Raw genomic sequence first — 27422 nt, 5'->3', positions numbered from 1 at the left:
GGGAAATTATTGCAACAGTCTTCATTATGTTAAATATTTTAAATTATAGATTACCCCTTTCACAAATACCAATAAATGTGTTCAATAAAAACAGGTCAGTTGAACGCATGTAAGTTCTCCCATTGCCTTGATTGTTCTATATTGATTATTAAATGGACTTTCAGAAACTGAGGAGGAGGCAGTGTCCAGTGGCCTGGTGAAAGGAAGCCTCTGGCAGCTCATGATTTACCAGTCTGTCCTTGTCTTTGAAATATGGATTGTCGACTGAGTGTACACTGATCACAGAGTAAGTGTTGGAGCAACAAATGGGTTGCCCCTTTTAATATTTACATAGTCCTTAACCAAAAGAGATGCTCGATGGCATGTTCAATATAGCAAAATTAAAAACAGGTTACCAAAAAACTAAATAAGGGGCCTCCGATCTTTTCCCCTGGTACTTCAGTTTCATATAGGAGAGAGCAGACTGATGACGGGAGCTCCTGAGTGAGACGTGCCACGCTGGAAGTGTCTTGCTTTTATAGCAGAGGGACTGCAGTGGATGGAGTCAGTTTCCCTCCATGGTGGTTTCTCAGGGCTGTGGAAGAAAAGGGAGATATTACCATCAGCAATCACATCCCCTCGTGTGCCAGAGTGGTAACGCTTACCTCCGATAAGCCTGGAAGGCAAACCTCAAAAGCACATGCATGATAGAATATAAAGATTTCAGTACAGTTTACTTTATAGCATCAGTCGTTTAAATGAATGCTCATGTCTAAAACAGAAATGTTGTAGTTTTATTAATTTTCTTCCAAATGAAAATCGGCTATGAAGACTAAATATGGGAAAATCTCACAACACACAGCATAAGCATATCCATGGTTTCTAACTTTGTGTCCTACATTTGAAAAGGTATTATAAAAATGAATGAGATTTATTTTATTAATAACAGGCAACAAAAATACATTAATACACATGATATTTTAGCTATTACAATTGCCAAGGATACAGCTGAAAATTTAAAAATAGTTTTGATAGAACAGCAAGCAGGGACAAAATTCTGTTCTAGTAATATGTAGTAATTCAAGATGGAAAAAAACAACGAACCGATTTCAGATATTACAGAATTAAGCTTTTATGCATTTATATAAGTAACAGTACCAGCATATTGAATAAGGCAGCTGTATTTATACATAGGTCAAATAGATTAGCTATAAGCTGCATAAATACATTTGTACATTTTAATATGTTTAAATACAAATAGTTTAAATGTATTATAACTCTTCTATAGCACATTTAGCAGAAGTTTACACATTTTATAAAGACATGCAAGCTGCAACACACAAGACTAGCAAGGTATGCTTGATCATTGCATGACATTTGCTTCAATTGCAGATGTTGTCTTTAACTTAACATCAGTAATAATTAGTTAATTGTAAGTAATTAACAAAGATTACCAACACCTCACAAAATGTGACATGCATCTAATGTGGAATGCAGTTTGATACTGAAGGCAAATTCAAAGATGGAAAACGTATAGGAAGAAGCAGGTCTTTAAAGGTTAACAGTATTTGTGTATTGTATATTCACTTTGAAACAAGTTTCAGTTTTAATGCTTACAGAAACCTATGCAGTGAACTAATGCTTGAAATAAACTGACAAAACAGGCTCACGTTAGGAAAGGTTGGACATGTTACAGCTAGTTAGAGGTTAAAGGCAAAATTACTATAAAGTGCATCATTCCTACGTTAAGACCTCACTTCAAAGCAAGAGGCTCAACACAATTATCACATTAAAGAGCCAAGACTTCATTTTTGTGAAGATAGTTGTGTTTTGGATCTGTTTTATGTATTTCAGGGTCCTTCTACTTTCAGAATATGAAAGGGACCAAAAATTGTCCACATAGGAGGGTGTGTGTGTGTGTGCGTGTTTCCTATGAAGGAATGTCACATCCAACCAGGGCTTGTTTCAGCCATTCCCAAAAAGTGTGTAGAATAGAGTCCAACTCCACAGTTATGGACTGAATTGAATAGAAAACTAGACAAAAGGCTTTTACCTTACTTGGTAAAAATATTTTTTCCATTAGAATACAATCTATTTTATTGGACATACTTTTAACAAATCCACTTAATCCATTCCAGTGTCACAAAGGGCTGATGCCTATCACTGCAGCACTGGTAGCAAGGCAGGAAACGGTTCTGGACAGGGCCACTCACATACCCACAGTGCAGAATCACCAGGTATCCAAACACTTACATTTTTGGTTTAAAATTATTAGACTATGACAGGAAAAAGACTGTGTGGGGGCTATGGCACTGGCCTTTAAACACAGGGGGCTCTCAGTCTTTATGTTGTTTGACTTCCAGTCTGCTCCTGAGCAGGTCACGTAACCCCCTAACCCCAACCCCTTTTGTTGCAAGTCTAAAAACTTTACACATATCTATAGCCAATTTAAAGTAGCCTGTTTTTGGTACTTTGAGTATGGTAATTGTGGTTTATCAAATAGAATGTAATATTAATGTACAGACCTGCTGACTGCAGATATGACAGCACTCAGGGATATGAATAGTAATGATAGAAAGGGTGTGACGATGTCATAATAAAATAAATGGAACAAACTTTTATTTCACCTGGATACACTTTCATTCCAAATGTAAAATTAAGATATTTAAAAGTTTGTTTCTATTAAAAAATATATGCACAGCAACGCAGGCACTATCCTACTGCAATCCTAACACTCACTTCCCAGAATTACTGGATCAGAGTACTATTAGCTTTCTTTTTTTATTAACAAATCTCTTTCTATTAACTTAAAAAAAAGACAGAATGAAATGGGTATTATAGTTTTTATGTATGTGATTTCACATTACGTTTATCCACAAAAAAAAATATTTAGCTCATGTGAAAACTTACAGGAATATAGGAAGTGCCAGTTTTGGTCTCAGCTTGACTTATGTACATGTTTCCTGTGCTTTGTTAAGCATATTATGATTAACAATGAAACTGAACAAACTGAGGAAATAAAACAATACATGGCAAATCACTGTACAAACTGGAGCTCAGATATCTGCAGTTAGTGCGGAGTACAAATCCACAAAATTGTCACTCAATATGTAGAGTGATTTAATGGATCTCATTTTCTATAAGTGCATGTTTGTATATGTAAATAAATGTATACAAGCATAGTACATAATAAAGTTGGAAAAGTATGTTTTTCTTCCCCATTTGCAAAGGAATAGGTCACTAATCCATAGCAAAGGTTAAACAGAATGCATGATTAAAGAAAAACATTAAGAATTGGAGAAAAGTCTGATGCCATTGTTATAAAGGGTGGACTTTTCACCAGACAGAAGAGCATTTGACTAAAATGGCAGCGTACACCTTATGAACATACGTGTAAACTGAAATAGTATTAAGCAACCACATGACTTCTCACAGTGTGTTTGTGTATACTTGGTATATAGTGATTATCTGTTGATGCAGTGTAAATACATTTAAAATTTAAAGGTTGTTTCACGTCAGACAAGCCAAATTTTTGTACTATTTGCTGATCAAAGTTTTTTCTGCATTCCTCACTGAAAACATCCATTTAGAAATGACAAGCAGTAGATTTTTTCTCTTCATTTTTCTGATTTGCAACATGTCTCTTTTTGTCTAACAATACTTTTGCTTAATGGCAGGCGCTCAACACAGTTTGCATTTGCCGCTGTACATCTTCCATTTTCTTTCCCCAGTCTTCTCTGATCTCATCCTCATCATCCTCAATGATAGCTGTATAACCCATCAGGGCAATAAGACCAATGCAGAACAAGTACGTCAAACGCGTGCACAGAGGTTCCATAATCCGACGATCTCCATTTGAGAATTTCATGTACACATCCAGAATCGGTTTGCTGAACAGTTTGGGCTTTCCCATCACTCCATCATAGAGTGTATGTAAATTCTGATCTCCATCATCATTAGCAAAGCTTTCCTCAAATTTATTTTTTTTCTGCTCTTTCTGTTCAGGTTTAGCCTCCACAATTTCCATGAATTTCCGAAATTGATTTTTGAGGTTCTCCTCTATTCGGGAATATTGGCCATCCAGAGTTTCTTTCTGGATCTGCATTAATGTTCTCTTATTTTGCTGGGAAATTTTATCTAACCCAGAGTGAACACTTTTAAATTCTCTCTTTAGAGTGTTGATATCCTCATCGTCTATATTGTGGAGAACAACTCTGATTATGGATCCTGCTAAACCAAATATAGGATTAACTACAGCAGCAGCTGAAGAAATAGAAGCCACACATTCCAGTGCCATTTTCAAGCCTTTTTTTATTTTATCCCGGTCTTCTGAAATTTCAGACATGATTTCTAGTGACAGAATTCTCTCAGATGTGAAGTGGTGAACCTCTACAAGTGCAAGTGGAGAATATAATGTTGTCCAGAGATCACTGAAAGAGAAATATTGAGAGTTAGTTAATAATATATAGGAGATTACTAGCAATAGTACAATAAGCATTTTTGAAATGACACCACCTCACCTAACATTAGTTTTAAAATAAAAACCAAATACAAAAACCATCATCTTCTGTATGTGCCTCAGCTGCGAGGCAGAAATATTCAACATATAATTGGGTGTCCCATCCAAACTAATATTCTTGCTCTCAAATCAGGCAATGATTGATATGACCCTGATCAGGACTGATCTATCTGAAAATAAATGGACAAATGGAACATTGCAAATCATTTTGTATTTGTGGCAGAGCATGTGATGGATGTAGTTTTTAAATGAAGGAGTGCTCAGGTTCAGGGCGAGTACAGATGCACGTTGTAGTATGGCTGAGCAGCTCCAGAGAGTTAATGCTGCATTCACATGTGGATGTGCGTGGCAATCAATTACCTCATCAGTTCTCTGGCATCCATGATTGAGGCAGCGGTGTCCAAATAAAGTATAAAAAGGAGCCAGAGCAAGAAGCCGGGAGACAAGATAGAAGGATCAAGATGGAGAACAGAACAAAATGGAAAGGAACAAAATGAAAGAAGAGTTAAAATGAAAGTGAAAGGAAGGCAGATTAATGGGGGAGCCTGTGCTGTTGAAGAGAGGACGCAGGCAGTTTAGAATGTGGCCCCTAGGGAAGTGTGTGGCTGGGGCTACAAGTGCCAGAAATTGCTGGTGTGGCGTGCAAAAGGAGCAGGAGAGACATACTGCTTTGTATGTTTCTTGGCTGAAGGCCGAAGAATGGTGGTGGAGGATATAAGCAAGGCTTCACATGGCCCCCTGCTGAATGCCTGGGATGGTAATGGGAACCCAAGGCCAATAAAGGTAGACTCGCCTGGTAATGGACGTCTCCTCTAGTTGCGAAGACCCCTAAAGAATAAGCAGAGGAGGCATCGGTTTTAGATTTGCAAGCACTGTGGCTCGGGATTGCTTTAAAAGGACAGAACCTGCCAGCGGATTTTAACCTAATTTTTATGGATTTATTAATTTATGGATTTTAACCTCTACATCGCTTGTTTTTATGGATTTATTAAGAAGATTCACTGTACTGACTTGCACTTTGAGTTAGTGAATAAAGGCACCTTCCACATTTCAACTATAATCTTGTCGTTTAGTGGCCTCATTGCCCAGTTCATCTCAGTTACGACTACCGATGGTCCATGGGTTCAAGGGAGTATGGCAGGTGCAGTCAACCTGGACCATTACACAGCCATACCAGTAAGAGTGCAGCGAGTTCAGCACTACCCGGTTGGTAAAACATTTAGGTTCTCAGACCACCTTTGGGGTCATATGGGTTTTGAAGCCTATTCTGGCAGCATTAGGAACAACCCACGAACTAACCTTTGACTCACTCACATAAGATAAACATTAATTACCAGTTAATGAAATGTAAGCAAGCTTTGGCAAGTGGAAGAAAAACTAGAGTACTGGGGGACAAAGCAGAATAGACACGATGAGAACATGGACACTCCACACAGATGTAGACTGGAAAAGGGATTTCAATCTATGACTAGGGATTAGTGAAGAAGCATCATTAACCATGGTGCCATCACTTCTCATTAACATTTAATAGTCCACATGAATAATTCATCCATTTTTGTGTGTTACTGATTAACATAAAGAGTTAATAACTTACATTGAACTTGGCAGGAATGTAGCCTTCCATTACTCCTTCAATACCCATGGGGGGAAAAAAAAAAAAAAAAAGTTGGTTCACTATTTTACTGTCAAGGTGTAGTCCAAATTGTCCCTTCCTGGATATTAGGTTTGAATATAGTCTTTTCTCCATGGAGGATAAGGAGTGTCATCTCTTAAACACATTCTTGTTCCCCCTTTAAAAAAATGGGGACCACCGCCCCAGTCTGGCAGTCCCCAGGCACTGTTTCTTATACTGGATGGGCTGGCATCCCGGGCAGGATGGACACCACTCCCTTACCTGGATGGGAGGCCAGTATAATGGATGGTGATAGAGAGGCATGGCATTCCCTGCCTCAGCCAGGAAGCTGCCATGGAAGCCCTCTGGAGCAGAGGGTATGCTGAGACTGGCATCATGGCAGAAAAGAATTGAAAACTCTTAGGGGCCAGAAGAAAGGACAGACCATCGAAGATTGCCTCCTATGTTCATATCGTTCCCCCGTATATTGGGTTGTAGCCTCCTTCCTGGTGAGCCCCTGTCTGGATTCCCTTAGGGCAGCATGGAAATTGTGGTTCTATAGGGCTGCTCTATTGGATTCTGTGGATGGCAACTGGAGAAATTATCGGGAGGTGAATCTGTTGTTCTCACCCAGAAGTGCTTCTTGGAGACAATGATCTGTCCCTGAAAGTACTTGTGGTTCGGATTCTAAAAGGGAGACCTCCATGTTGCTAAGGAAATCAGAGTTGGGAGGAGGTGAACAATTCTTGCTTGGAAGGGGTGGAGGAAAATGAACAAGAAGACAAAGGAATAATATTGATACTGTGGAATGTGAAAGACTTGTGAAAAAGTATTCTGTAAATAAAAATTCTTTCATTTGTACCCAGAATTATTGCAGTAACTTGTGTTCAAGGTTTGGGGCCCAGTGATGTCCCCTGGTGGTCACACCAAGTTTAATTCCCATCCCGATCTTTACCTCTGGTCACAGTGTTATGATGGTGGGTAGAAGTAGCATGTGCTCTGATAATAAGCTCACTTTGTAACAGAGTGAGGAACTCAGCAATTACAAAACTCTGAGAAAACCCCTTGGGCTACTCCAACGACAAATGTTGGGCATGGCACACCAGGAGGGAGGTTCAGGGCAGTCACAGTACGAGTGCTGGAGAAATTGTGTCTGTCAGTTGGCATAAAAATGCCTGGGAGTTGCCCAAAAAGACCTGGAGAACTATTATTACAATAAAAAAATATTCTGGTCAGACCAGCTTAATAGGTTGCCACTGCAACACACACTGGGAAAAGCAGAACAAGAAATCTGAGAATACTTACATTGTTAATGTTTAATTTTTATATTTTGCATTGTAGATAGTTTATACTTTTTTTGTCACAAATATTAAATTGCAACATTAATTATGAATAGTTTGAATATTAAAATGAGGGTAAAAAGTAAAACCATACAGTAAGGAGAGTATATTTGCCACATTTCCTAGCAATGTTTATAAAAAAAAAAAAAAAAAAAGTCCTCGGTTTTGCTATTTGTATGGTGTTTACTCTTTCTGTAGGTGTTTATGTGGCCCAAATTTCAAAAAGATTCAAGTTATCTGGTGACTTTAAGCAAGCCTGCATGGGTGTAGGTGTGTGAGTGAGTGGACTGGTGCCATGTCCAGTGTTAGCCTGATGGTGCTAACTCGGATTACATTAGTCTGGGATCATTTTATCAAACTCAGGAGACATACAGGTATACTGTGTGTGTATATACTGAACACACGGTTATTGACACCAGTGTCTGCCTTTAATTGAATTCTAGGACTGAAAACTGAAACCAACTGCTCAAAATGATATTCTAATGCATAATAGGCAAAGAAATAGTGTCAAAACGGAGCAGGAAAATTTTAGCTTGTCATTTCTAATGAAACTGGAAAACTATTTACTACAATGACAAATGGAATAACACACTTGCCTGGTGTTAAGAACACTGGGTGCACAAAATGGGTTAGTAGCAGTACACCAGTTACATGGTATAAGCATGGAGACCCAAGTAATTCAAAAGGAACACGTGCATTTGGAGTGCTCTACAATGCACTTGGCACAATTTTAGACAAGCTACTTTAAGCTTTATTATTAATGAAGATTTGAGAAAAGATTGTAAATTATTTGTCTTGTACATAAACAGACTTTTTGAGATGGGTGGAAAAATTCACACTATAAATAAAAAATTAGCTTCAATGTGGTTATTTCCTGTGTCTAATTAGTTCTTTAAGCTGTAAATCTCAAATACCTAATCCTGTTCAACTAGACGATCTTAAAGAAAAGCAGTAAAGCATTAAAATCTAATGAATCATTTAACAAGATATGATCAGTAAAAAGTTTGACAACAACTATTGTGCTTGCAGGAAATAAGAACAACGAAAATGTCAAATATGTCAGGAGGCTGGAAAGGATAACTAGGCTTGTGAATTTAAAAATGTTGTATATTAAAGTAAAAAAGTAAACAATAGATAAAGCTCAAAGTTGCAGGTATTGTGGGTCTGCTAAATTACTAGCGAGTTTTTAAAAACATTACATTCTGCAAAATTTTTAGCACTTTAGTTTTTCTTAAAATGATTACCCCTTTTCTTAATTAACTTCCCATAAGAAAGTCACATTATTCAAATTATATTTTAAAGTAAAGTTATAATTTAAATAGGTTTAAGCTTTACCTTGTTTTGAGAATTCAATGAGCTGTATAAAATCTGACTGGAAGGGCAGAGTAGCGTCAGGATATACAATGCTAACGCTTTTGCATTGTTTTCAATATCCTGGTTTCAGGCAATGCTAACAACTATGTAACAAGCACTTTCAGTTAGCACCTCCTCTGTTTCATTTGAAGGCCTGGAGTCTGCTGTTTGCTTTTGATTATTTTAATTAGCGCTGATTTCACTCATCAGTTTAAAACTGACAGAAACTGAGTAGGAATGAGCAAGCCTAGTGCCGTATAATATTATAAGCCAGATTCTATAGCATAGCATTTTCCAGTCCAATTTAGGATTACTGAGGGTTTGTTTATCCACTTGATTTAAAGCAAGAAGCAATCCCAAATGGCGTGTGAGGGGCCCACTTAGACACACACCCATACCCACACCTACACTTAAAAACAAGGCCAATTTAAAAAGGCTTGTCAGCCTTAATTGTAAGACTTTGTGGATGTGGGAGGGAAACTGACACAAACATTGGGAGAACTTGCAATCCACACAAAGAGAACGACTGAGTGCAGAAGTTAAAATCTTTATGTATGATCAATTAGACAACAGCACTGTCCAGTTTAATGATAGTGATTTACAGTTTTTCATATATTAATGTGACAATGCAAATAGAAAAAAGGATATTTGCTCATATTTTTAATTGTATATACCATTCATGCATACATTCCATTGAAAGTAAAAACAATAGTTTAACATTAAGTCAAAATAGCTTTACTTATATGGTATACTATAAACTAATCAGTAAACCAGGCTGGGAATTGAACCTGGGCCTGCATTTATGAAGAATTACGTACTCCTAGGAATTGAACTAAAAGTCTCACTAGGAGCACTTAGAGCAGGACATAAGACGTATTTACAAAGCTTCATACACCTACTCCCAGTTAGGAGTGAGAATTCATATTTGATAATAAATGATACAACGAGCTGCTCGTTGGAACTCGTGATGATATTTTGTAGTTTTCTGATACCAATGCTATGGTTGCACCACAAAGATGTCACTTTCTTCCCTGCTTAATCCAGACTAGGGTTGCGGTGGGGCAGTAGCCTATCCCTACAAGTGCAGGGAGCAAGGCAGGAACAAACCCAGGACTGGGCACCAATCTATCAAGTGGAAAAAACACCCATTCCCACCCATCCCTACATATCAAACACACATACTAGAGCCAATTTAGCATCACCAATTCACCCAACCTGTAGGAGGAAACCCATGCTGACATGGGGAGAACATGCAAACTCCACGCAAGGAGTACCCAGGACATGAAACCTGGCTTTTCTTACTGTGAGGCAGCAGCACTACCGCTGCACCACTGGGCCACCATACCACAAAGATAATAGTAATAATAATAATATTCAAAGTAGTGTTAGAAAACACAATAATCTAGGATATTATGCTAAGATCATATAATTGCTGCCAGTTTTTAACAGCATCAAGAATGATACTGTAACAAGTACCAAGATGGAAAGCCCAAAACACAGACACCAAATGAGAGTAAGGTATGACATCAGGGACATTTATTTAACAATGAATGCTCCAGGGATCGTTGCTGTATTGCAAGCTATGCTTGCTTGGATAAGCTCCTGTTTCCCCAGTCTTGTGGGGATAGCCATGAATCTCAAATGATAATAGACATCTGGGGATAACTTTTTAAAACGTTTGTAGTAAGCAGAGCAAAATTAATTTGTACATTGTAATGAGTAATGAGTGCGATGACAGAAGAGACAGACAGACATACACACACATAGACCACCGCAGCTACTTAGCTCCACGTGTTTGAGATGTGCCTCAGTCGGCTATGATATCTTTCTGTCATTTTGATAATTGCATTACTATATGGCATAACAATAGCAAACAGAGTTTAGATAAGCATTGTGGTCTACGCATATACAGTGGTGTGAAAAACTATTTGCCCCCTTCCTGATTTCTTATTCTTTTGCATGTTTGTCACACAAAATGTTTCTGATCATCAAACACATTTAACCATTAGTCAAATATAACACAAGTAAACACAAAATGCAGTTTGTAAATGGTGGTTTTTATTATTTAGGGAGAAAAAAAAATCCAAACCTACATGGCCCTGTGTGAAAAAGTAATTGCCCCCTGAACCTAATAACTGGTTGGGCCACCCTTAGCAGCAATAACTGCAATCAAGCGTTTGCGATAACTTGCAATGAGTCTTTTACAGCGCTCTGGAGGAATTTTGGCACACTCATCTTTGCAAAATTGTTGTAATTCAGCTTTATTTGAGGGTTTTCTAGCATGAACCGCCTTTTTAAGGTCATGCCATAGCATCTCAATTGGATTCAGGTCAGGACTTTGACTAGGCCACTCCAAAGTCTTCATTTTGTTTTTCTTCAGCCATTCAGAGGTGGATTTGCTGGTGTGTTTTGGGTCATTGTCCTGTTGCAGCACCCAAGATCGCTTCAGCTTGAGTTGACGAACAGATGGCCGGACATTCTCCTTCAGGATTTTTTGGTAGACAGTAGAATTCATGGTTCCATCTATCACAGCAAGCCTTCCAGGTCCTGAAGCAGCAAAACAACCCCAGACCATCACACTACCACCACCATATTTTACTGTTGGTATGATGTTCTTTTTCTGAAATGCTGTGTTCGTTTTACGCCAGATGTAACGGGACATTTGCCTTCCAAAAAGTTCAACTTTTGTCTCATCAGTCCACAAGGTATTTTCCCAAAAGTCTTGGCAATCATTGAGATGTTTCTTAGCAAAATTGAGACGAGCCCTAATGTTCTTTTTGCTTAACAGTGGTTTGCGTCTTGGAAATCTGCCATGCAGGCCGTTTTTGCCCAGTCTCTTTCTTATGGTGGAGTCGTGAACACTGACCTTAATTGAGGCAAGTGAGGCCTGCAGTTCTTTAGACGTTGTCCTGGGGTCTTTTGTGACCTCTCGGATGAGTCGTCTCTGCGTTCTTGGGGTAATTTTGGTCGGCCGGCCACTCCTGGGAAGGTTCACCACTGTTCCATGTTTTTGCCATTTGTGGATAATGGCTCTCACTGTGGTTCGCTGGAGTCCCAAAGCTTTAGAAATGGCTTTATAACCTTTACCAGACTGATAGATCTCAATTACTTCTGTTCTCATTTGTTGCTGAATTTCTTTGGATCTTGGCATGATGTCTAGCTTTTGAGGTGCTTTTGGTCTACTTCTCTGTGTCAGGCAGCCCCTATTTAAGTGATTTCTTGATTGAAACAGGTGTGGCAGTAATCATGCCTGGGGGTGGCTACGGAAATTGAACTCAGGTGTGATACACCACAGTTAGGTTATTTTTTATAGGGGGCAATTACTTTTTCACACAGGGCCATGTAGGTTTGGATTTTTTTTTCTCCCTAAATAATAAAAACCATCATTTAAAAACTGCATTTTGTGTTTACTTGTGTTATATTTGACTAATGGTTAAATGTGTTTGATGATCAGAAACATTTTGTGTGACAAACATGCAAAAGAATAAGAAATCAGGAAAGGCAAATAGTTTTTCACACCACTGTACGATGTGTTAAATCACTGAGGCTATTCTGGCATGGCATGTTTGCATTTCGAATTAGACAGTAATGTTAACTTATTTTAGTTATTTATTTAGGTGGATACTGTGTAGACTTGTACTAGTGTTGTTAGGCACATTTACTAATTCCAGTGTTTTGAATACTGATATCTGTATTTCCTATGGCTTTTCATTATCATCTCTCTTAATGGTGGCCCTTTTCACCTCCTTTTGAATAGGTGTGACACATACAGCACTTTATTTCGAATGCATATCTTGCAATTACTATTTTCATGAACAAAGCTGCCAATTCTTTTAGCCTTATATTGACGCCTACACTATCATTGTAACTGAACAGAGTACACACTGCACCTGCAACAACGTATCCATCACTTTTATCACTTGTCCATTGTTGTCTTTGAATGCTAATGTATAATTTGATGTTTCAGAAGGATTTTTCTCTTACAACAGGTTGTTTATTATTAAGACATTTAATATGCTTTTTGCACACGTGACAAATATTTATATGTGTACTAGAGGCCTTTTTAGGAGACTTTTTGACTGTAGACAGCTCATCGTAGTTAGACGTTTGCTCTCTTTTGGACCAGGTTAACAGTTAACAAGAGTACTAGTAAAGAGTCTGTAGCTGAGAATCACTGCCCCTACTTTGAGCACTGTCTTTGGATTGGTTTAGAAATGTGACATGCAGTGAACCATCTAATTGTCCCACCCAGTTTTAAGCAGAATTCACTCATGATTGTCTCTACTGACTCAGGAAGATTAATTTCCCACAACCCTGCTCAGGATAAAGTAGGCTTAGAAAATGGATGGATGGATGGGTTATCCATACTTTCATACTGTCTTACTGTTATGGCCACTGAAAAAGTCTTGTAAAGTAACTGTTACTGAAACAAGCCACAGCTATTCTTGCACTGTTTCTGAAGTCACATTCACTGTTCCAGGATTACGGTCATCTTATACTGTGCTATGCCGTGCCTCTCCCTTATCTTCTGCGAAGCTCTGTCATGTCCCAGGAGTCTCCACCTTAGGATTTGAAGTGAATGTTCCAGGTTTTCAGATAATACAGAGAGCTCAGTGTACCTGTGTGACATTTTGCTGTCAATCACTCTTCCAACCTTGACTATCTTGAGCATAGTATACTGGTTACTACAGCTATACAGTTTGCATCCATGGCCATCAGTGTGTCAATGCTATGATACTGATTGTGGTTCATGTATGCATGCTCATCTATACTTGGAGCGGTGACCATAAAGTGCATGCCTATTTGCATGAATGCAGCTTGTTTTGATATTACCTCATTTGGAGTGGTGGGTAAATAAATGTATAAATGTGTGTATTATCTCATGTGTTGTAAGGGCGTTAAAGGTTTGTTGCAAAATTCAAAAAATGCTTGGTTGCGACATTACCCAATCATCACTACTGCAAAATGCTACACCTTCATTTCAGCAGACAGCGCATACGTTCTCAGCGTAGATGGTGTAGTCATTTAACATACAAGATTTGTTATCAATATATTTCCATTTCTGTCAAGTCAATATTTTTTTATGAGTTCATTGTCACCCAGAGCTTCCAAAACATTCCACCTTTCCCAGGAGGTGTGTACCAATCTCTGCCTTAACACCATCATCTGGCAGATCCTAGTAAGTTAGAACAGCTCATGAGCTCTCCTGCATCCTGGTGAAGTTAGGAGTAGTTACTGAAATTTGGAAAATTGAAAAAATGCTTTGACTCTGACTCGGAGCAGAACCAAAATTGAATCATTTTTGAGTCAGTCAGGACCAGCTTCCTACTCTGAGACACTTGATAAGCACGTCCCTAAAACTGTGAGGTAGCAGAGGTAACCAATGTTAATTGTCATTCATAATAATGGCCTGAGTTTTTACATTAGGTGCCTGTTTTTTAGATAACACTGTTCAGAAAGTCCTTACTAGACTTGTAGAGAATATTTGTAAGATAATAATAATTTATCTTAAAGCCTTAGCCCTGGACAGGATTGTGAGTTGAGACAAATAGAAATTGGGAGAACTGTTGGCGAGAACACAAAACTCTCTCAATGATGTCACAGTGCTGCTGTCATGTATCAGTGTTGTGTCTTCCCTGGAGCCTTTACGTTATGTTTTTTTTTGGAATATTTATTATTATATTTTGTTTTCTTTAATATTTTAAAGTTATGATGATGGCATTAAATGAACTTATGTAATTGCCCCAATTTTGTGATATTTTTGTGACACACCTGTTACTGGTCACGTGACATGGAATTCATGTGACATATCAGATAATTTTGTCCCACCTAAAAAAGATGGTACCGCATGGCAGCCAGTATTGTTTAATTTTTAGTGAAAGTAATCTTCATATTCTTGTCAGTGTTAGTTTGGAGAGAGAAACTAAAGTCAGTGTTAGAATGTTTGGCTTATGATCTCCTTTGTTTTTGACTAAATCCTAGCCAGCAATCCTGTTTTTAGTCTCTTGAACTTTAAACTACAGCTTGCTCCTTAGTTAAGGCCCCGCTTTCACTACTTGGTTCAATACAGTTAGTTTCTAAGGTCCTTGTTGCACCACTAGTTTGCTGCCAAATGTTTTATATATTAAAAATACTTTAAGTAATATGGTAAAATATGGAATAAACTTGGTAGTTCAACCTCGTTTTTTTCTTCCCAGTCATTTTTAGCGTTCTTGCTTCAGAATGTTAGGTTTGATTACAGCCAAGGGGGAGCTATCCTGATTTCTACAATAGCAGCAGATGTTTGGTGGGGTTTCATTGTAACAGATCTCAGAACAGAACATCTTCTAAAATTACAGTCTTACTTACATTTGCACAATGTGTGGATTCAGACAGAATCTAATTTTAAAAAATAAATCTATGACCCCAAATCTATTAAAACTCAAATTCATAAACAGTGATTAAGTTTAGTTTATATACATTTTATAGCATTTCAAAAACAGATATATAAAAAGCAAGACCTTCAAAGCTCCAAGGTACAAATCAGCTTGTAATTAAGAAAATATGCATAATTTAAAGCCCATCAGTAATTGCGTTTCCAAAATCAGCTTACAGCCATTCAACAACAAACATTTTCTTTTTGCCACCTGCTTCTGTTTAGAGCATATTGAAAAATGAACCTAATTGTGAATTTAATAGCCTGCATGTTTGCGACAAGTGGCATTTCACATTCTGTAAAACAAATCAGGGCATCACAAGGTTTTAGGTCTCTTTGCTGACTTATGAAATAACATTTTACAGCCTCAGTTTTCCTGCCACATTCCTAAAAATGTGCATCTAATTAACTGGCAGCTGTAAAAGTGACAAGTGTGCGAGTGTAAGTTTGTGTATTAGTGGGCCCAGTGATAGAATGATGCCAGTCCAGACCAGTACAACCTTACAGTATACTGAACTAAATGGGTTTGAGACTGTATACGTTAATATGAAAGCAAAAATATTCAATGAAACCAGCACAGTATATAAATACTAGTTGAGCATCATATAAAGAATTACACCTTTTTCTTTTTTGGGGAAACATTTCTTTTTAAAATAAAGCCATTATTCTTTATATATTGTAGCAATAGTTTTAGATTGTACAATATAGAGGCACATAATTTACAGGTACTGTATGTCTAATTTTGCCAATAACTGCTATTTGATTTAATTTAAAAATATCTATGTACTGCAAAGATTACAATAATTTACTGTATTTCAAACTATGTGGGCTATATACTGTATCCACAAAACTGTATGATTACAATACTGTATCTAGGATACCTTGTTTGCATTCAAGACAAAGACAATGTTAATAGAAGTTTGTTACTTATAGCGACAGCTCCATAAACATGTTTTTTTAGTCAATAAGTATTGTTTGACTGCCTTATCACCTGGTGTTAAAGTCCAAGCAGTGCTGAGTCTATTGAAGGGACACTGGGGTGAGTGACTATTGGCATTTTTTAATGAAAAGAGGACTTTGTTTACAAATAGTCTCTTACTAGTTTGAGTATCTTCTTTTTCAATCAACAAGGTTTTTTGTAAAAATGTTTGGAGCATACACTGAATTAAACTAAACAACAATAGTAGCACAATCAACATCTACAAAGAAATCTAATTGTATTAGACAGACAGACAGACAGTACTTCATATGCCCCAATGGAGAAATGTAGCAATTTATAAGGCTAAAAATTAAACTTCTGTTCACAAGCAATAATGCCAATATATCCATTCATTTTGTACAGTGGAGTTCAAATGACAAAACAAAACATTTTTAAAAGAAGGAAGGCAAGAGACTAAACGGAAGGGGAGTAAGGCCAGGTGGATTGGAGGTGGATTCAAATTGTTCTATCATGTTGTGGATGGGAGGAGAAATGGGGTAGGAGTTATTCTGAAGGAACAGTATGTCAAGAGTGTTTTGGAGGTGAAAAGAGTGTCAGACAGAGTAATGATTATGAAGCTGGAAATTGGAGGTGTGATGATGAATGTTGTTAGTGCATATGCACCGCAAGTTGGGTGTGCAATGGTTGAGAAAGAAGATTTTTGGAGTGAGTTGGATGAAGTGATGAACAGTGTACCCAAGGGAGAGAAAGTGGTGATTGGAGCGGATTTCAATGGGCATGTTGGTGAAGGGAACTGTGGAGACGAGGAGGTGATGGGTAGGTATGGTGTCAAGGAGAGGAATGAAGAAGGTCAGAGGATAGTGGATTTTGCCAAAAGGATGGACATGGCTGTGGTGAATATGTATTTTAAGAAGAGAGAGGAACATAGGGCTACGTACAAGAGTGGAGGAAGATGCACACAGGTAGATTACATCCTATGCAGAAGAGTTGATCTGAAGGAGATTGAAGACTGCAAAGTGGTGGCAGGGGAAAGTGTAGTTAAGCAGCATAGAATGGTGGTCTGTAGGATGATGTTGGAGATCAAGAAGAGGAAGAGAATGAGGGCAGAGCCAAGGATCAAATGGTGGAAGTTGAAAAAGGAAGACTGCAAGGTTGAGTTTAGGGAGGAGGTGAGACAGGCACTGGGTGGGAGTGAAGAGTTACAAGACAACTGGGAAACTACAGCAGGTGTAAGGGTTACAGCAAGAAGGGTGCTTGGAGTGACATCTGGAAAGTGGAAGGAGGAAAAGGAAACCTGGTGGTGGAATGAGGAAATACAGGAGAGTATACAGAGGAAGAGGATGGAAAAGAGGAAGTGGAATAGTCAGAGAGATGCAGAAACTAGACATGAGTACAAGGAGATAAGGCGCAAGGTGAAGAGAGAGGTGGTGAAGGCTAAAGAAAAGGCATATGATGAGTTATATGAGAGGTTGAACACTAAGGAGGGAGAAAAGGACATGTACCGATTGGCTAGACAGAGGGACCGAGCTGGGAAAGATGTGCAACAGGTTAGGGTGATAAAGGATAAAGATGGAAATACTCACAAGCGAGGAGAGTGTGTTGAGCAGAAGGAAAGAGTACTTTGAGTGGCTGATGAATGAAGAGAACGACAGAGAGAAGAGGTTGGATGATGTGGAGATAGTGAATCAGGAAGTGCAACGGATTAGAAAGGAGGAAATAAGGACAGCTTTGAAGAGGAAGAAAAATGGAAAGGCCATTGGTCCAGATGACATACCTGTGGAAGCATGGAGGTGTTTAGGAGAGATGGCAGTGGAGTTTTTAACCAGATTGTTTAATGGAATGTTGGAAAGTGAGAGGATGCCTGAGGAGTGAAGAAGTGCACTGGTTCCAATATTTAAGAATAAGGGGGATGTGCAGGACTGCAGTAACTACAGGGGAATAAAATTGATGAGCCACAGCATGAAGTTATGGGAAAGAGTAGTGGAAGCTAGGTTAAGAGGTGAGGTGATGATTAGTGAGCAGCAGTATGGTTTCATGCCAAGAAAGAGCACCACAGATGCAATGTTTGCTCTGAGGATGTTGATGGAGAAGTTTAGAGAAGGCCAGAAGGAGTTTCATTGTGTCTTTGTGGACCTGGAGAAAGCATATGACAGGGTGCCTCGGGAGGAGCTGTGGTATTGTATGAGGAAGTCGGGAGTGGCAGAGAAGTACATAAGAGTTGTACAGGATATGTACGAGGGAAGTGTGACAGTGGTGAGGTCTGCGGTAGGAGCGAGAGATGCATTCAAGTTGGAGATGGGATTACATCAGGGATTGGCTCTGTTTATTTGCAATGGTGATGGACAGGCTGACAGACGAGATTAGACAGGAGTCCCCGTGGACTATGATGTTTGATGATGACATTGTGATCTGTAGCGATACTAGGGAGCAGGTTGAGGAGACCCTGGAGAGGTGGAGATATGCTCTAGAGAGGAGAGGAATGAAGGTCAGTAGGAACAAGACAGAATTCATGTGTGTAAATGAGAGGGAGGTCAGTGGAATGGTGAGGATGCAGGGAGTACAGTTGGCAAAGGTGGATGACTTTAAATACTTGGGATCAACAGTACAGAGTAATGGGGATTGTGGAAGAGAGGTGAAGAAGAGAGTGCAGGCAGGGAGGAATGGGTGGAGAAGAGTGTCAGGAGTGATTTGTGACAGGCAGGTATCAGCAAGAGTGAAAGGGAAGGTCTACAGGACGGTAGTGAGACCAGCTATGTTATATGGGTTGGAGACGGTGGCACTGACCAGAAAGCAGGAGACAGAGCTGGAGGTGGCAGAATTAAAGATGCTAAGATTTGCACTGGGTGTGACGAGGATGGATAGGATTAGAAATGAGTACATTAGAGGGTCAGCTCAAGTTGGACAGTTGGGAGACAAAGTCAGAGAGGCGAGATTGCGTTGGTTTGGACATGTGCAGTGGGGAGATGCTGGGTATATTGGGAGAAGGATGCTAAGGATAGAGCTGCCAGGGAAGAGGAAAAGAGGAAGGCCTAAGAGAAGGTTTATGGATGTGGTGAGAGAGGACATGCAGGTGATGGGTGTAACAGAGCAAGATGCAGAGGACAGAAAGATATGGAAGAAGATGATCCGCTGTGGCAACCCCTCACGGGAGCAGCCGAAAGAAGAAGATTCTGTTTTACATATTGTATCATTAAGAATAGAGTTGGGTAACATAATCTTAAATTTTGGAGATTGTCATCTGTAAATCAGATTGTAGCTCACAGAAATCAAGTGTTGTGTGAAAATGTTTGAAAGCCAGTGGTGGGTCAGACCAAATACAAAGAAGAAGAAGCAACAGCAGCAGTATTACTGAGTTGTGGTTTTGTGCCTGATCATCTGTATCTATTGCACAAAGATTTAACAAGGCCATCATCTGGAATAAAATATTTTTTGTTTCTGGTCCACAGTGTACAATGCCAGTTATATAATTCTAATTGGTTTCTTCTTTGATTAAAACAAAGTTTATTGTGTAAAACACAGTTTTAATTTAGTGCAACATGTAAGATGAAAACTAATTGAACAATTTTGCCAAAAACAAAACTGAAAATAATACATTTTCTTAAAAATATTTTTGTACAAACAACAGTTATGGAAGATTGTAGTCAAATTTGGCATACTAAACTTTTACAGTTCTTTCTTCATTATAACAGAAAACTTCAACTGAGATATGAAAATGAAGCAAAGAGTGATGGACAAACAATTTTCTAAGAGGGTGGTTGCTTGATTTTCAATTTTATGCAAACTTTGACATTTATCTTATAGCACAGAGATATGTGTATGACTGTTGCACCCAGGTTTTACCACACTGGGGTTTCTCTGTAGACTCCAGTTTTACATGTTTGGATTGATTAGTGACACTAAATTGGCCGAGCGTAGTTGTATGTGTGACTGTGGCCCATGGTGGATTCTCAGTCTGCCTTGTGCTCACTGGGGTAAGTCTGGTTTCTTGAGACACTGAGTCTGAAAAATCAGGTATGCAAAAGACATGAACATATAAAAAAACCCATAAAGCACAGGCAGTGTTGAAAATGTTAGTTAAATCTCCAGGAATAAACTTGAACTGAGCCTGACTTACTGTGTGTTTTAATAAATTAAATAAATATAAATATGTAAAATAAATCTAATTTATTTTTTCTTGTCCACTAAATTAATTTAAAAACGTAATGTTAAAGGACGCAGAAATACCACTTAATTAAATGTGAAATATTTCTGTCATTACTTTATTTAGCAAAAAGAAATTAATGAAAATAAGTGCTTTCACAGATTGTACTAGAATTGAAAAAGATAAAATACCTACACTTTAGTTTTGTAATAGTGTTTTTATTATTTAATGAATAGGAAGATAGATCAAATACATGCTGTACTATCTAAAATAATCTAAAGATGTAAAAAGAATCATTAAAAGACACAAGTAGTAAACAGCATTTGGAAAGATGTCGAATCTGCCCTCTATTTATTTGTTTATTTGTTTTTAATTCTTTCCAGGGTAAAGAGCATGACTGATCCGACACTTAAATATTCAGACATAGTAAGACCCTGCCGTATATGTGACACATGGTAACAACTACATCCAAGCTAACTCAGTTCAAAGTCTCTACTCAACGTTTCACGAACGTCTTATGGAGAGAAACTGGAATGTCCATAAAAACCCCAAGTGCACTCACAGTGACCTAAGTGACAAATGAATCCTGTGAGATGATGATATTAATTACTAAACCATCACTCTATTTTATTAACTACATCCAAGCTAACTCAGTTCAAAGTCTCTACTCAACGTTTCACGAACGTCTTATGGAGAGAAACTGGAATGTCCATTAAAAACCCCAAGTGCACTCACAGTGACCTAAGTGACAAATGAATCCTGTGAGATGATGATTAATTACTAAACCATCACTCTATTTTATTTGGATTGCTATTTGATTAAAATGACAGATTTTTGTCTTTCCTTTTATTAATCTGTATTCACATGAAGAAACAGCTATGGTATAGCTTTAATTAAATACAGGCAGGTTTAAAAATGTCAGGTTATAAAACCTTTGAAAATGTACACCAGTTATTTTAATAAAGGAAAATAGCTCATCTTAAAAGCATATTATACTGTTTTAGGTGAATTAAGATAGTTCTAATCACTCTGTGTATAATTATAAATTACTTAACTGGAAGGCCGTGGTCTACTGGGTACATTGACATGTCATATTCTGAGATCTGCTAATGGCCCTAACTGCTGAATAACTGTTTCTTTCAAAATAGTTTCCCAACATGCCTTGCATCCTCTGACATTCCATTTCTTTGCAGCAGCCAATAAACGTCTGCCACCAACATGACTGGCAGGATGAAGAGCCAACAGTACACTGAACTGCCTTCTTTGTCAAAATCTGGACATTGTGGATGATTCTCTGCAAGTGCAGGAAAAACAACAGATGGAACCTTGGAAAAGTAAGTTTAAGGAACAACAGAAACTTTTATTTAGATATGTGGCTGTTAAAAGCTTGATTTGTCAACATTGAAAGGAAAAGAGACACTGTGGGCAAAAGCTGAGAGAGTCAATGAGGAGGTTTTAGAGAACTGAATAAGAAACTTTTTTTTGTATTTAACTGTTTGTGTATTCTGTTTGAGTTACAGTTTCGGCCTAATAATTTATTTGATTTTTATTACTATGGCATTTCTTTCTTTTTTTTGTTTTTTGCTTATCTATTATTTCTATCTGCCAACCTTTCTGTATAATTGTAGAGTTTTATTAACTTATTCTTTTATAAGTATGTTAATATTTCAGGAGTTTAGATTTATTATACACTGATTATTTCAGGGAAACAACTAAGACTTTACTGCAGTATTGTGCTCTTTTTAAAATATTGAAAAGAATTTAACTGCTGAAATCGGAACAAAAAAACATACTTGTTTTTAAACAGTTTAGTTGTCTTAATCAGTGACTGTGGGTCTTACTAACCTTGTGACATTGGGCTAATTTCACATATTCACAGCAGTGGAGTGTTTAGCATTACAGATCTGGGCTCAATTAACAGTCTGGCCATTGACTGCGTGGAGTATGCCTGTTGTCCCTGTGTCTAGGTGCCTTTTTTCTGTTTTATTTTTTTACTGGATATTGTGGTTTTCCTAAGACACGCCCCAAAGACAAGAATGTTAGGTTGACTGGAAATTTAGTATGAGCAATGGTTGATGGGTGCGATTTGTGCCCTGTGGCAGACTAATGCCCAGTCCACTGGGAATCCCAGATTAGATTTAATAGGTTAGAAAATGGAAGTGTTATGAATGTATGGATCTTTGTTTAACAAAGGGTTAAACATATTTTCAGTGCTTTCATATCTAGCTTCACATTTGCCTACAATTATGTCTTCTCCCTGAATAGTTTTATGCAAAATGAATGTAAAACAGTTGTCTGACTGAAATGGTTATATTACCATAATGCAGTATTGTAACTTGGATTTTTTTCTCATATGTTGAATGTTAAAAATATTACTTAGCAATCTAATCTATTATTGAAGTTCATTTTTAGTATTTTTAAAAGGTACTGTGGAGTGCATGAAAAAGTGACATATCACTTAATAGCTTTAGAAAGGTGCCATGTCTTTAGTGTGCCCTATTAATTTGCTTTGGATTTAAACTGGAATTTCACTTTCAGTCTTGATCCTACATATAATCTGATTTACAAACCTCATTTGTATTTCATAATTTATGTGTATTCAAAAATTGCCTTTAAATGAATATAAGTTAACAAAGAAAAAGCCAAGAAACAAAAAGTTCTCAATGATGCCTATGCTGTTTCCCTTTTGGTTTAAGTTACTGGTTTGGAATGATCAAATAGCAGGTACAGTCTGGACTGTAATGACATACTTTGTGTGCCTGAAACAGTAAACGTGAAAATAAACCAAACTACACTGAACCCTGGATGGGACATTCATCACAGGATGAACGTACTCACACACACCCAACGTACTCACACTGGACTGTCACCAATTAGCCTTGTTGATTATATAAAAAAAGTCTAAATCAGTGTAGGCCGCTATTATTCAGGGTTTTAGTAAGAAAAGTAATAATGACTTAGAAGTACAGAAGTTGCATCACAAAATTGAAATATTAAAATGTGTGCTTCAGTTTAGATGTTTGGAGTCTAAATATTCTCAAATGTAATAGAAATCTGTCATATTTCACCCTCTGATAATCTCCACAGGGCTAGACCACCAGATCACCAGTACAAGAATCAAAAATAACATCATATAATCACTGACCTTGAAATAACATAATATTCATTATCACTGATCTTGAAATAGGCTAAAATGATACCTCACATACTGTACTTATATTTGACATTTGCCATTTCTAACCTTCTGGGAGGAGAAATTAGGGGGCTAAGACCACCAGTAAATAATCCAGGATCAAAAATATTATAAAAATGATGAAAAATATTCATGATCAGCAACCTCAAAATAACATAAAAAATAACATTCCACATGCCTATATTTTCTATTCTCCTTTTTTCAATGTTTGTGAAAAGGAGTAACTTTGATTCCTCACATCCCATTAGGGGTCAGTTGATGTAGGATGAACAACTTCAAGTCCCTCTGATAATTTTTTCTGTAGGGTTTAATTTCCTGCAGAAAACGTGGTTCAAAAATGGCCTAATACTGAGGGCTTTTAGGGTCTCAAGGGCCAAACATAGGGGAGAATCCCCCAAAAAAGCTTGATGTCTTACATACCTAGACATCAACACGAGATGAACAGTATATCATATCTGGGGGTTTTCTCATACCAGTGACTCAGAAAGTGCCAGACAGAAAAACCAAAGAGATTTCAAAGCATTCATAAGTAATTCTTATGAACACAATTAAGATTTATTTTATAAGGTGATACAGCTTTCCACTTTGGGATGGTGTTCACCATGAAATTTACTATGTAAGATAAACATCCTTTTTAAATAGAATTAATAGGTTTTGATTATGCAACTTCAAACAAATACAGCCACATTAAACAGAGCATCTAAAGAACTGTAAAATGCAAATTTAAAACAAATATTAAATGTTCCATCTTTAAAGGATGATAGGGAGGAGTTCCTTTCCAAACTGATCTATGCTGCAAGTCCCAGCCTAGTAGTGAAAAAAAAATGTGAGTAGCATCTACAGTTCTTAATAGTACAAGTTAATTTGAATTTCTTTATTATTTATTGATTAAAATAGCCATATAATTAATTTTAGAACACAAGCTAAAATTGATCAACTCAAACAGAAAAAAAGATCCACTGCCTGCCACATTAGGTGTAGTTTGCAGAATCCTAAACTAAGCTCACTGCACTTGTTTATTTTGCAAATGTCCCTTCATTCACCCAGGCATATACTGTGCCTACTTGTTACAAATTCTAGGTCTGTGCCTTCCTATAGCATTAACTGCAAGTCAGGAACCAGCTTTATTGAAGACATTGGCTGTTCTATACAATCACTTTCCATTGTGCATTCAATATGAAATGTTATATTTATTGTGTTTTGTTTTTTGGTGCTTTGTTGTTTATAAATTACTTTTTTTCTGTGGTAGACATGCAAGTAAGAATTTCAATGTACCCTGTACACATGACAATAAATTAGAACAGATCTGAATTGAACCCTGGATGAGCCACGCTCACAACACACCCCAACTTACTCATACTGGACTATCACCCATTAAGCTAACACATGTCATTATTATCTTCTAAATGTGGAAATTTAGTAAACACTTTTGACTTTGGGAGATACTGGGAGTTTGCATGTTCTTCCCGTGTCTGCATGGGTTTCCTCCGGGTGCTCTGGCTTCCTCCAACTGTACAAAGACATTGACGTTAGGTGAACTGGTGACAGCAGATTGGTCCTAGTGTGTGTTTGGTGTGCGGGTGTGTGTGTGGTTACCCTGTGATGGAATGACACCCCTGTCTATGATTTCATTCTGCCTTGCACCCTAATATAGCTGGGATGGGCTTCAGACCCTCAGTCCCACCCCATGACCCTGGTTTGGATTAAGCAGGTTAGAAAAAGGCATGACATAATATTTTGATATTTTAAAATTGTAAACTTTCATTTAGCCATTCATTTTAACCACCGATGTCATCAAAGTGATTTTATTGTATATTACTACAGGCAAAATGTCAGGAAAATGACAAAACTGTGAAAGACAAGAAGACACAGAACAACACCAGTGTTCATGCAGGCAGATGAATCACCACAGAAGACATACGAGATGCCTGGTCGGGCCCTTCAACCCTAACAGTCCCTTCGAGCCACTTCAGTCAGCTTGTCATCATTATTTCTGTTTAGGTTTCAGTGGTAAGCAGATCTTAAAGGTTTGTTCATTCTACAAATTGACTAAATCCTTGCTTATTCATTTAGAAGTAAGTATTACGGGTGGAGGGCACCTGCATATGATGTTTCATAACAACAGTGCTCTTTCTTTCTCTAAGCCCAAGCTGGTCTGCACTCAATGTGTTTGTCATTTTTGGCTCCCCCTCTCTCCCTTCCGCTTCCCCCTGGCTCCTCCCCATTCATCTCTCCATTATAACTGTTTGATATACAAGGCCTTGTGTTCCTTTTAAAGGGTAAAATAAGAAAAAAAAACAATGAGAAAAAATGTTCTTACACAACTGACCATCTGCTGTTTTGTGAATAACCCTAACATGTCATTCTTATTGAGGCCTTCATGGCAGTTAGTGTACTATCCTTGCTTTCCTGGCCATTTCTGAGATGTCTGTCTGTGTACACTGTAAACAAGTCACATGCTTAGTTACAGTTTACCTCTGTGCTGTCAGAACTGTATACACAATGTGGAAACAACCAAAATGAAATACTAATAAATAAGAATAATAAAAATAATTTGCTCTTCTTCTTTGGAATTCTCCATTACTTTCTGCTGTCCCTCTGCTAACAGTCCCATTTTCCTTTCCCACTCTCATTCCTATTCCTAGACAGTGCCCAGCTCAAGCTGGCCTCTTCCATATAAAAGCTTCACAGGATTTGGACAGTAGGTGACCTATCATTGCCAGATCTATCCCTTCTGCTCTTCACAGTGCTGCTATACCATAAAGACAAAAGGCTTTATTACCACTCACCAGTTGTAGTCTTGCCTCCCCTTCCTTTCTCACCCAGTTCCCAGCCTCTTCTTCTTCTTCCCAGCAATCCCTGCATAGGGCACTCCCATGTAGGTTAAAATAGCAGGGGAGCTTCTTAGGACTGTACCACTGAATGGTAGCTCAGCTGTTTGCATAGTGCTTGTCCAGACAAGCTGTCACACTGCTCCATTCAGCATTTAGCCCCCAAGGGCTTTCCAGTAATTAAACACAAGATAATAAGTTCTTAGAGGTCACTAGTAAAATGCCTTCACCTACATTATTATAATCATAATAGCCAGTGTCAAAGAAATATTGAACAACTTGAAAGGTCATATGCAAAATCAAAAACAAAATATTCCTCTAATGTCAGTCTGAGTAAATTGGTGGCTAAATGGGTGCTTGAATGCTGAGTAGTAGACACTTCTATTTGGCATTAGAAGTAAAGGGTGAATGACAACAATTGGTTACCAATTTACAGCTGCCAAAGGCAGGTCGTGTATGAGTGGAATTCACATGTTGCCAAATCAACCAGATCCATGAAGTGGCTTACTTTAAAAATAAACATATATATTAATTCAAATGTAAAGCTTTTTTCAAGTATCATTTCATGCCTGGGTTTTTTTTAAGTGGTGCTTATTTGCCACCTGCCACAAATGGAATCAGTTGCTGAAATCTGACCAACCAGTCTGAAACTTTGCACCTGTTATCACAGATTAGGCGTGCTTTTCAGCATGTGGGCTACAGACAAAAACCTATTTATTTTAAGCAGTGTGTGCAACTCTGGAGACAGATACCTCTGAACAGATAACACAAACGGATAAAATGGAACCTGCCAACATGTAAAAATTCTGGTTAATCATATTGTGGAGCTGAGTAGATAAAATCAACATGAAAAAATCTTGCATAACTACTTGTTACAGCTTCAGACCTTTGGACCATGCTTATGAATAATAATGATTTGGTACTGGTTATGACTTCTTGTTAAAAAAAGTATAGTGTATATAATTCCTGGAGTGGTTCATATGGGACTTTAAGGTATCTTATTGAAGTATCTGAAATTCTCTCTTTCCTTATTTATATCTGAAATCTAAAAACAATAAAGGCCCTTTTTCTATCAGTCCTCTAACATTGCTGCACCCTA

The 27422-nt window shown here is 37.8% G+C and overlaps 1 protein-coding gene across 3 annotated transcripts; it reads right to left on the bottom strand.

The window, feature by feature from the left end:
- Positions 1-760: 760 nt before the first annotated feature.
- LOC114646137 (protein rapunzel-like) lies at positions 761-26352 on the bottom strand. Of its 3 annotated transcripts, XM_028794146.2 has the most exons (3): positions 26282-26338; positions 5165-5326; positions 761-4409 (listed from the first exon to the last, which is right to left on the bottom strand). In XM_028794146.2, exon 3 carries the CDS (start codon positions 4322-4324, stop codon positions 3647-3649), a length of 678 nt encoding a protein of 225 aa, XP_028649979.1. In that variant the 5' UTR covers positions 4325-4409; positions 5165-5326; positions 26282-26338; the 3' UTR covers positions 761-3646. The 3 variants fall into 3 exon arrangements, with proteins under 3 accessions (XP_028649979.1, XP_028649978.1, XP_028649981.1); XM_028794145.2 differs by lacking the exon at positions 5165-5326 and having other exon boundaries at positions 26282-26352; XM_028794148.2 differs by lacking the exons at positions 5165-5326; positions 26282-26338 and adding an exon at positions 8786-8905.
- Between the last annotated feature and the right edge of the window lie 1070 nt (positions 26353-27422).

Source organism: Erpetoichthys calabaricus, chromosome 2 (genome assembly GCF_900747795.2).
Source record: "Erpetoichthys calabaricus chromosome 2, fErpCal1.3, whole genome shotgun sequence".
Classification (NCBI taxonomy): domain Eukaryota; kingdom Metazoa; phylum Chordata; class Cladistia; order Polypteriformes; family Polypteridae; genus Erpetoichthys; species Erpetoichthys calabaricus.
The sequence above is the reverse complement of the archived record's forward strand: the minus strand, read 5'-3'. Positions and strand labels throughout refer to the sequence as shown.

Bases quoted from the DNA above. Each gene is read 5' to 3' on its own strand.
- LOC114646137 (XM_028794145.2), bottom strand. From the start codon at position 4,324: ATGTCTGAAATTTCAGAAGACCGGGATAAAATAAAAAAAGGCTTGAAA.